At 42.1% G+C, this 11,424-nt stretch overlaps 1 protein-coding gene across 1 annotated transcript; it reads left to right on the forward strand.

Annotated features, from left to right (window-relative positions):
* The first annotated feature begins 652 nt into the window (after positions 1-652).
* Positions 653-8,508, forward strand: LOC124038515 (cerebellar degeneration-related protein 2-like). The gene is made up of 6 exons (XM_046354502.1): positions 653-1,045; positions 2,660-2,772; positions 5,085-5,233; positions 5,491-5,661; positions 6,722-6,947; positions 7,074-8,508. The coding sequence occupies exons 1-6, from the start codon at positions 964-966 to the stop codon at positions 7,737-7,739; spliced, it is 1,407 nt and encodes a 468-aa protein (XP_046210458.1). The 5' UTR covers positions 653-963; the 3' UTR covers positions 7,740-8,508.
* Positions 8,509-11,424: the final 2,916 nt, after the last annotated feature.

Genomic DNA, 11,424 nt, shown 5'->3' on the forward strand with positions numbered 1-11,424 from the left:
TCGAGCACTGATGTTGGGTGATTCAGCCTGGCTCACAGTCGGCGTTCCAATTCATCCCAAAGGTGTTCGATGAGGTTAAGGTCAAGGCTCTGTGCAGGTCGGTCAAGTTCTTCCACGCCGATATTGACAAACCATTTCTGTATGGACCTTGCTTTGTGCACGGGGGCCTTATCATGCTGAAACAGGAAAGGGCCTTCCCCAAACTGTTGCCACAAAGTTGGAAGCACAGAATCGTCTACACTCTAAAAAGGAAACGTTCCTGGAGGCTTTAGGGGCTCCTCAGATTGCAAAACCGGCAGAACCCCAAAAAAGGTGCCTCCAGGAGCCTTTAGCCTGAAGAACCTTAACAATAAACAAAATATTATATATATATATATAATATATATATATATATATATATATATATATATATATATATATATATATATATATATATATATATATATATATATATATATATATTGCGAACTGTCTGGGACTCTTCGTTTCCCTGTTTACTAATCAAATATATTTTACTTATTGAGTCAAAGACGAAAATTAACTGTAATACACTGGTCTCAAATATATTCTCATAATTAGGCAAAACAGAACCACCGTGGACATATTTTAAAACGAGAGGCTTTTCTCCCTATTTAAGCGTTTGACATGCCTAGCTCTGCCCACTAAGGCGTGGCTTACGGAACGTTCTTTGAAACAAACGCTCGTATGGTCATGTTCCAAAAGATAGAGGTGTTTCACCACACCGGGTGGTAATATGTGTTGTGGACGGTTAGGCAGTTTCATAATACTGTAGTTGTAGCCGGTGAGTAGACATCGGCTTTGGACAGCTGATGAGGGGAAACGCACTTGGTGTATTCTTTGTTTCAAATTGAACACCTCAAAGGCAGATTAATGTATTTTCCACGAAAATAGCCTCCTATTCCAGTGAAAGCTATTGATGTCGGTGAGTCATTGTGACTGAAGATGCTTACAGATATGATTGAGGTTGAAGAATTCGAAATCAAGGAGGAAGAACCTTGGTATGACAACCAGGACCTTGAGCATGGTAAATATTTTTTATTCTATCCATGATGACCGAGACTGTGAAAGCGCGGGCTCACATGTGCTGTGCGTATCAAATGACAGCAACAACCTGGCAGTGACCACAATTTGACACTCCGGCAGCGTTAGGCTAATGAATTATTTTCTAGCAGGTGTGGAATCAATGAGCGCCTGGTGCACCCCTTTTTTTCATAGGGCAGGTGCAGGTGTCACTAACGAATGTATTTTAAAGGACACATTGGTAGGTTTAACTCTAGCTACTGTACTGCGACAGAAAACACTGTGGGACTTCTGGGTTATCTCAAGCAGAATTGGAACACCCGAGGCTACCATTCCACTGCCACGGATGAAACCAACCATTTTAAACAATGCATCCATTGTTTTCTACAGATTTTTAAATGTTCTTCTCTGCATGTAATCTCCCGTGGGCAGATTCTGCATGTAGACCAAGGGTACGTGCTATCCCGAACCCTTGGGACGTCCCTACCCTATTGCAGTTGAAATGTTAAATGGTTTAGGGTAGGGACATCTCAATGATTCAGTATAGCACTGACCGTATACCAAGGGAGTTAATTACGCAGTTGACCAAATTATGCGATATTTTACTTCTAGGTTACCGCCATAGAGAACGATAAAGGCATTTAGTGGCCAAATTGCCATATTTGCATGGGCAGCACCATTGAGGGCTTCCACAATTTTAACCTAGTCAACTGGTTGGGACTTCCAACATTATTGACTGATCCCTCCTGGTGACCCTGTTGGGTCATCAGGAGGGATCAGCCAATCGTGAAGAAAATTGACTACTTCAAAATGAAGATTGCCTCAATGGCGCTGTCACAGGCAGTATAATGGCATAGATCCAAAGATGAGTCCTCTATCGTCTATGGTTAACACACCCTTAGTGGAGTTGCCAGCAATCTGATGCATCTGGTTTTCATGGCAGCTAGATTCAACCTACAGTAGCTTTCTTTTCCTGCTGAAAAACAGATGTGGGCATCTTTTACCCATGCTGCAGAGGTTACTCTGCATATAATAAGGTTTTGTTCCACTAATTTGTGTAGTTCAATATATTTTATTGACCATTTATTAATGAATTCTGGAATAGAAATCTAAGGAAGGGAAATTGGGAAATATATAGTGGTGCTCTCTATATTAGATATAGATATTCCATTTATATTTCATGCTTAGAGAAACTTCCTGGCACACATCCTGTAAATGAGAGACCATTTCACAACGCATGATTTAGGCCATAGTGATTTAAGGAAGATTTATTTTTTGCCTTTCTGATTGTAAGTGTCCTGACTTGTGTCAAATAGCTTACATATCACAAATATATTTGAGGTGTACTTGATATATCCCTTTTGGGATCATGTTCCATTGTAAGCAAACTACTGTAAATCAAGGACAGCACAAGTAACATGTATTTGACCCACAAATGCAGGTAGGATGTCTGCCAGATCGATTTACCCACCTGACATTGAGAATTGAGACACAGCCATAGATGCTCTAGATGTCTCTGCCAGGTCTTGTCACACTAATGGCTTCATCTTTGCCCAACCATTCATTTGATAAGTTATTTATAGAGCTGCTTCTGTGATCTCTCTTTCCTCCCATGCAGACCTCCACCTGGCTGCTGAGCTGGGGAAGACCCTGCTGGACAGGAACAGAGAGCTGGAGCAGGGTCATCAGCAGATGTACTCCACCAATCAGGAACAGATACAGGAGATAGAGGTAAGGGTTTTAACCAATCAAGCTGTAACTAATATATAATAATAATATATGCCATTTAGCAGACGCTTTTATCCAAAGCGACTTACAGTCATGTGTGCATACATTCTACGTATGGGTGGTCCCGGGGATCGAACCCACTACCCTGGCGTTACAAGCGCCATGCTCTACCAACTGAGCTACAGAAGGACCACAAGATTACAACGCCAGGGTAGCGATTACTCTGTTTGATCAATCAGAGGGACTGTGTGTCCACATGCTGCGGCACTTTCGGAGAGCTATTGTAATGTTTGAAGGCTTTTGTTCCAGCCCAGCAGTAGCACACAGTGTCCAGGTAATCAAGCACTCGTTGGCAAACCTGAGGCCTTTCCGTTAGGCATTGGTGTGTTCCTTGCGTGTTGAAAACTCACCTCAGAGTTGTGCTCCTTTAATTCCTAAATAAAATAAAGTGTTCCAGATTTACAAAAGGCAGGCTTCCATTTTTTTGTTTTATTTTACCTTTAAGTCAGTTAAGAACAAATTCTTATTTTCAATGACTGCCTAGGAACAGTGGGTTAACTGCCTTGTTTAGGGGTAGAACGACAGATTTGTACCTTAATAATATAATATATGCCATTTAGCAGACGCTTTTATCCAAAGCGACTTACAGTCATGCGTGCATACATTCTACGTATGGGTGGTCCCGGGGATCGAACCCACTACCCTGGCGTTACAAGCGCCATGCTCTACCAACTGAGCTACACAGTCGCTATTATTATTATATTATATTATTATTATTTATTATTATTGTACCTTGTCAGCTCAGGGATTCAATCTTGCATCCTTTCGGTTACTAGTCCAACGCTTTAACCACTAGGCTACCTGCCACCCCATTAACTTCCTTTTGAAGAAGAGATTAGTGGGTCGGATCCTGATTAATTACTTAATCTCTCTGCTGGATCTGCTCCTGTAGGGTATGACCCTAGAAGCACAAAGGTAATGGAATAGAATGTGAAATGTATAATGCAGACGTTTTGACTGAAATGGTTTTGTCAAGACTGCAAAGTCTATATACAAGTCCTTGTCTTTCGATACTGTAAAGCTCCAGGGAATAAGTATTTTGTTTTTCCATTTTCAAGATTACAACGCCACCATTATCACCTTTGAACCTTTGACACACTCACATAGCCACCATTGAATTGTTGTGATTTATAGTAACTAGAGATTAAATAGCCTCTTAATGCTAGGGAATCTAAATATTTAACCAGTTAAGTTGTATTTAAATATCACATTCACCGTATTTGTGGTTTCTCTCTTCTATCACCAGTGAAAACATCTTGTATGCTCAGCAACAGCCACTATTAGCTCTGGATTTAATTTCCTTGAGTAGGGTCCACTCCTAAATCCTTCCCCTCATCTTTGAAACTGCTGACTGACAGAATGAATTTCTCTAACGTCGCCATCCATTTCATGACCTGACTGCATGTAGAAACCGCACAGGAGGAAGCTGATGCTGTAAATTGTAATGTTATCTTGCCTTTATGAGAACATTGACCTCTCTCACTCTAGGAAAAACACTAGATAATTGCCACTTTTTTATAATAGTATGATTGATTAACATGCCGAATTCCAAAGAATACGTTCTGTAACTGAATAGCATTGCAAGATAATGTACAGCTCCCATTTAGTGTAGTAGTATTGGTTTGAATTGGTGTTTTTAGTTTAGCTTTCTGTGACTGATCATGATCTTAATGAGCTTAAGGTTCACAGCATTCTCCATAGATATAGCTGTTATATTGTCTATGGCATTCTCCCTGTTTTACCCTGATAAGATTGCCCTTTTGCCCTTTTCCATTGAGAACAGGTTGAGCGAGAGAAGAGCGGGCTTGATGGAAAGAAGAGTATAGGGAGAATGATAGTTATGTTATCCCAGCACCACTGTGCTCGTGTCTTTAGCACCTCAGTCTGAATCAACTTGTCTTAATAAGAAGAGCCTGACCTTTACTATGTGTTGGTGCCGTTCTATATTCCTCACCAGAGGTGTTGCGCTCTTACTAATACTCATTTGGCCCAGCAGAGACTAGTACAGACATGTTGCTATCAAAGCAATAATAGTCGCCCACACAGGAGGTAGTTGTCATTGATTCTTGCAAGTTTGATCTCGTTCATGGTTTGATAAGCAACCAAAATCAATCATGTGTATGCTTTGGCTTAAAACCAATCGTATTGACTTGAACAAGTACAATGGTGTAATCTTGATTCAATGTAAAATTGTGAAGTTTAAGGTGGGTTATGTGATGATATTGTGTCCTGGTTTTCTACTCCATCTTCTCCAGTACCTGACTAAGCAGATGGACCTCCTGAGGCATGTGAATGACCAGCATGCTAAGGTCTACGAGCAGCTTGACCAGTCTTCCAGAGAGCTGGAGCAGAGCAACACCCGCCTGGTACAGGACAACAGGGCTGCCCAGCACAAGATCCAGGGGTAAGCCTGTTGTTGGGTTTAAAGCCTGAGGCTGTGTCCCGGTTCTTCACCCTTCTCGCACACTTTTCTCACATGGATCTAACAATGGTGGAAACTCCCTCTAGCCAATGCTTATGCTAATCCTATTCATCTAAATCCATGGTGGTTTGGAGAATCTGGACGGATTCTTTCTCCAGATAATTAGAGATGGAATAGAAGACAACATGTGTTGGTGAGAGGAGAGCTAAATGTGTGAGGATAATTTTCTCTCTCTTCAGGCTGACTGAGATGATTGAAGCTCTACAGACTCAGATGGAGGATCTTCAATGTCAGGTAGAGGATCTGAAGACCGCCCCTGCCAATCCCAATAGGAAACCCTTTACAGAGGCATGTCGGCCCTACGGGGCGCAGAGTGTGTACTGCCCGAATGACCTGCAACACACACAGAGGTGAGATCACTGCACTCATGAAATACAAACATAACCTACTCAACACACCGATTTTTAGATCTGGACAATCTGTACTGTTCCTTGAGCTGGAATAGACCCATTCTTTAACAAGTGGGCCAGCACTGGTCTGTCGACAATCGAATCTGTGCTATCCTCTTACTGGAGCTGGTGTCTGGCTACTCTCTGTTACTTCCTGACTTCCTTTCTGAACTCTCCTCTACACCCTCTCCTTCACCTAATCTTCTGACGTAATATAAAGCTATATAGATCAGTCAGGTCTGCATGGGGTTAAATAGACATGGCACAATAAGGTCAGATTTATCAAATGGAAAATGACGCTAAATTGATAAACATTTTATGCATTTAGAACTCAATAGCTTGTGCATTATTCATTGTTTTTAAGCTGTAGGTAAACACTTTTTTGTTGAAAATACGTAGAGAAGACTAACCCACCCGAAGGCCATCTAGAACAGAACTAATGGCAACTAAGGTCCTAAAACCTACTCTAGATGGCATTCATTCAATTCCACTTTGACTTCCAAAAGTCCCTCTTGGCCCTGCTCTAGTGGTGTGATTTGTCTCCGAGTTAGCTCTTGCCGTTCACACTGGTTAAGGAGACTAGTACTACTGCTAGTACTCTAGCCTTCTTCCAGCCCTCTGAGGCAGTAGCAGTTCAGACTGTGTAATCCAGTTAGGGTTTGGCCCCTCCTTTAATCCAGGCCGAAGCTCGTAGGTCACTGATCAAAACACATGCCAAGCAGACTATAGTACTCTCTCCCTACTGACTTAACTGAAACGTGGTCACAGTTGTCACCCAAAGGTCATAGTCCACTTGTAAGGACACTAATCTCTGCCCTGCACGAAAGATCACTTCTGATTAGTCTGTTTGATACAGGATATCTTGCTACCAATTCATCAAACGGATGCTTGAATAACTTGTTGGCAGTTAATCAGTAACTTAAGACTAATTAGTTGTGTAACTGCTGGTCTGGACTGAAACAAAAGTTGTTTCCCAATACTTAAAAAAAAGAAAGTTAGATTTTCCTCTGACCCCTCTCAGATACTCAAGTTATAACTCTGGTGACCAATCTGATGACCGCTGGTCTCCCTCTGACCTCTCATGGCTAGAGGAGGAGCAGGAGTCGCTACGGCAATCGCTCCGCTCTCTACAGACCCAGCTGGCCAATGAACGTGCTCGGAGGGAGGGGGCGGAGCGAGATGCAGACCTGCTAGCCAATGAGAATGTGGTGCTGGAGCAGCGCTTGGGAATGATGGCGGGGTGCCAGGTGAGGAAGAGAAGCAACTCACACAGAGCATAATTTTAAGACAATGCAATCTGTTTGCTCCTACTGTATGTAGTGAAATGGTAGTTAAGAGTTACATTACTGAATCATCTCTGTCTCTCTCTCTAGGCCAGACTAGCGGAGCTGGAGTGTGAGGCTGAGGAGCTTCGTCAGCTGTGGAGAGCCAACCATGCCACCAAAGCTTGGAGGTCAAGGGTCAGCCTGACAATGCTGCCCAATACCCTCTTCTTCCCCCTGAACCAGGAGAGGGGGATGGGGGAGGATGGAGAGAGCGAGGAAGACGTGATGGACGTCAGCTACCTTTCCAACCCGAAAGGTTGTGATATCTTGAAGAGATGCAACAGCGAGAAGCAGCTGAGGTCACCACGGGGTGATGGGTCAGAGGTAGACAAGAGCCATGAGCGTTCGTGCGTCCGCCATTCAGAGGTGGTGAAGCAGCGCGGGATCTCCCTCCTCAACGAGGTTGACGCTCAGTACAGCGCCCTGCAGGTAAAATATGATGCGCTGCTGCGGCTCTGCCACCAGGGGGAGCCGTACCCAAACCAGCAGCACAACCACAAAGAGCTCCAGACACCCAGCGTAGCCCCCTCGGACTGCCCACAAAGCCCAGCCCCAGCCTCCCTTCGCAAGGCTACAGGCATAGACACAAAGGGCCAGGAGGATGAACTTCACCAGCCTGAGTACAAGGCTCTGTTCAAGGAGATATTTACCTGCATCCAGAAATCAAAAGAGGACCTGAGTGAGAGCAGAGGAAAGCCCTGGCAGTTGGCGTAGTATGGCTTTCGTAGTAAACATGCAAAAATGGCTCTGCTTTTGCGCTGCACATGCAGTTGTTTCTTGTTGGAGGTGAGCTATTAAGCAAGCACCTTATAGATTATTTGTAAGGCCTGGTAACTGATGTACTGTCTGTATCTGGTGGAACTGCAGCTGAATCGATTACCAACTCTAAGTTCTCATCTCTATCTATGGATGCTGGAGCAGCCAGAGAAAGGCAACAAACATCAGCTGATATACCAGCTCTTTTGCATGGAACAAACAGTGCCTAACATTCAGTCTACATCATTCTGCCTCAATCAACCTGCCCTACCTGAGCCATGTTGCCCTTAGATTAGCGTCTAGGGGCAATGTTCTTCTACTCTCAGGAACCTCTGGGAACTTTCTGTGGACTAGTGCTTTTCCATGGTACCTCTATGCACTGTTCAATCAAAAGCTACATATCCTTTTAAAGTGACAATGTCTGAGGCTCATGGTCAAAACGGTAACTTTATCATCGTTGTGCTTCAAACGCCACTGTTTCTTACTCTTGGTGATAAGTGAAGACAAATTATGTGAATTTACATCTCAGATTTGTACTGTATGTCTTCAAAAAAGTTAGCATGATCCTAAAATGTAAACTCAAGTATTTGGGTATGAAGACTGAGTTGTATGTACATGATTGATGTAGTAGTTAGCAATATCATCTAATGAGGCTATACCAGAACTCGGATATGTGCTATGATATTACTGTGCTTTCCAAATACAACGTTGACATTTCATGAACAAAGTATTTTTCCGATGGTTTGTCAGATGGTCCGGTTAATTGTTTTTGCTGCCTAACTCATGCTATCCTAATGTATCATGATAAACACCCCCTTCGTTGACATCACTGTAAAATCACATTGTAATGAGATGCACTTTAGACTAGCACAGGGATGTTATTTTCTAACACTTTTATGTAGTTAGCCACTGTATAAGAAGTGCTGTTAGTAACTCCTGTTCAATGTATTAGATACAGTACCACTTAAAAGTTTGGACACACCTACTCATTCAAGGGTTTTTCTTTATTTGCATTTTTTTTCTTTTTTTTACAGTATAGCATAATAGTGAAGACAAACTACAAAATAACACAGAATAATGTAGTAACCAAAAGTGTTAAACAAATCAACTTATATTTGAGATTCTTCAAAGTAGCTACCCTTTGCCTTGATGACGGCTTTGCACTCTCTTGGTATTCTCTCAACCAGCTTCATGAGGCAGTCACCTGGAATGCGTTTCAATGAACAGGTATGCCTTTTTCAGTTGTGGAATTTCTTTCCTTCTTAATGCGTTTGAGCCAATCAGTTGTCTTGTGATAAGGTAGGGGTGGTATACAGAAGATAGCCCTATTTGGTAAAAGATCAAGTCCATATTATGACAAGAACAATTCAAATAAGCAAAGAGAAATGACAGTCCGTCATTACATTAAGTCAGTCAATGCGTAAAACTACAAGAACTTAAGTTCAAGTGCAGTCGCAAAAACCATCGAGCGCTATGATGGAACTGGCTCTCATGAGGACTGCCACAGGAAAGGAAGACCCAGGGGATACATTCATAAGAGTTAACTGCACCTCTGATTGCAGCCCAAATATATGCTTTACTGAATTCAAGTAACAGACACATCTCAACATGAACTGTTCAGAGGAGACTGTGTGAATCAGGCCATGGTCAAATTGCTGCAAAGAAACAACTAAAGGACACCAATAAGAAGAAGATACTTGCTTGGGCCAAGAAACATGGGCAATGGCCATTAAACCAGTGTGAATCTGTCCTTTGGTGTGATGAGGCCAAATTTGAGATTTTTGGTTCCAACCTACATGTCTTTGTGAGACGCAGACTACCGAAAGTGAAAGGATGATCTCTGCATGTGTGGTTCGCACCATGAAGCATGGAGGAGGAGGAGGAGGAGGTGTGATGTTGTGGGGGTCGTTTGCTGGTGACACTCAGTGATTTATTTAGAATTCAAGGCACACTTAACCAGCATGGCCAACACAGCATTCTGCAGCGATTCACCTTCCCATCTGGTTTGTGTTTTGTGGGGGGATCATTTGTTTTTCAACTGGACAATGACCCAACACACCTCCAGGCTGTGTAAGGGCTATTTGATCAAGGAGAGTGATGGAGTGCTGCATCAGATGACCTGGCCTCCACAATCACCCAACCTCAACCCAATTGAGATGGTTCGGGATGAGTTGGACTGCAGAGTGAAGGAAAAACAGCAAGCAAGTGCTCAGCATGTGGGAACTCCCGTGTTGGAAAAGCATTCCTCATGAAACTGGTTGAGAGAATGCCAAGAGTGTGTGAAGCTGTCATCAAGGCAAAGGATGGCTACTTTGAAGAATCCAAAATATATTTAGATTTATTGAACACTTTTTGGTTACCACATGATTCCATATGTGTTATTTCATAGTTTTGATGTCTTCACTATTATTCTACAATGTAGAAAATAGGACAAATAAAGAAAAACACTTGAATGAGTAGGTGTGTCCAAACTTTTGAGTGGTACTGTAAATACATACAGTATATGTGTAATCTTTGTGATAAATGCAAACTCAGAGGATTCCATGTCTCTATTGGTCCATTATTATAACTGCAATGTCATGTGGTTTGTCAAGGTGGTAGCTACTATTATCTATGTAATCTGAACAAAGCGGTTCATACAGGATGGAGCATCATCATCACAAGACCGGGACATAATTCTCACTTTGTGACAGGGACATAATGGAGAGCACAGCAGGGTGGGAGACAGTACGTTTTTGTTTGTATGTGTGTTTGTCTACATATTAGTGACTGATTCACAGGTTAGGCACCTTATACAAGGGTTAAAGGTCAGGCTAGTCTTAATGTAAATGCCAAGTAAGACAAGAATCTGTAGATTAAGTACACTGTTTGATGGCATAGGCCTACAACCAACCACACAAAGCAATCATCCTCTGTCTAAAAATGCTATTATGAATTTGCATTTAGATTTCTACCAGTACATAAATATGGTAATATGTCTTCTTGAGAGTGGGGTTCAAGGTAAATTCAAGGAAACTAGACTTAGAGTAATACAAAGGCATTTCCTCATGGTGTCCTCTGTTTATTTTATGCTTACTAATGATGGCACTGAATGGAATGTTGACAAACTTGTTGGTGAACAAGATACGGTCTCTCACTGAGAAATCAACTGCTTGAATTTATTATTTTTCCTTTATTTAACTAGGCAAGTCTGTTAAGAACAAATTCTTATTTACAATGACAGCCTAGGAACAGTGGGTTAACTGCCTTGTTCAGGTGCAGAACGACATATTTTGACATTGTCAGCTCAGGGATTCGATCTAGCAACCTTTCAGTTACTGGCCCAACGCTCTAACCAATAGGCTACCTGCCACCCCATTGTTCTGCCGGCCAACAAAAGGGCTTAAAGTGCATTCGGAAAGTATTCAGACCCCTTGACATTTTTCACATTTTGTTACGGTACAGCGTTATTCTAAAATGAATTTTAATTCCCCCCCCCCCATCAATCTATACACAATACCCCATAATGACAAAGCAAAAACAGGTTTTTAGAAATGTTTGCAAATGTATTACACATAAAAAAACTGAAATATCACATTTCCATAGTTATTCAGACCTTTACTCAGTACTTTGTTGAAGCACATTTGGCAGCGATTACAGTCGT

This window comes from Oncorhynchus gorbuscha, linkage group LG06 (assembly GCF_021184085.1).
Source record: "Oncorhynchus gorbuscha isolate QuinsamMale2020 ecotype Even-year linkage group LG06, OgorEven_v1.0, whole genome shotgun sequence".
NCBI classification, from domain to species: Eukaryota; Metazoa; Chordata; class Actinopteri; order Salmoniformes; family Salmonidae; genus Oncorhynchus; species Oncorhynchus gorbuscha.

Excerpts from the sequence above, each read along its gene's own strand:
- LOC124038515 (XM_046354502.1), top strand. The coding sequence starts at position 964 with ATGCTTACAGATATGATTGAGGTTGAAGAATTCGAAATCAAGGAGGAA. Across the intron at positions 2,773-5,084 it reads AACAGATACAGGAGATAGAG|TACCTGACTAAGCAGATGGA; the intron begins GTAAGGGTTTTA and ends CATCTTCTCCAG. Across the intron at positions 5,234-5,490 it reads GCCCAGCACAAGATCCAGGG|GCTGACTGAGATGATTGAAG; the intron begins GTAAGCCTGTTG and ends CTCTCTCTTCAG.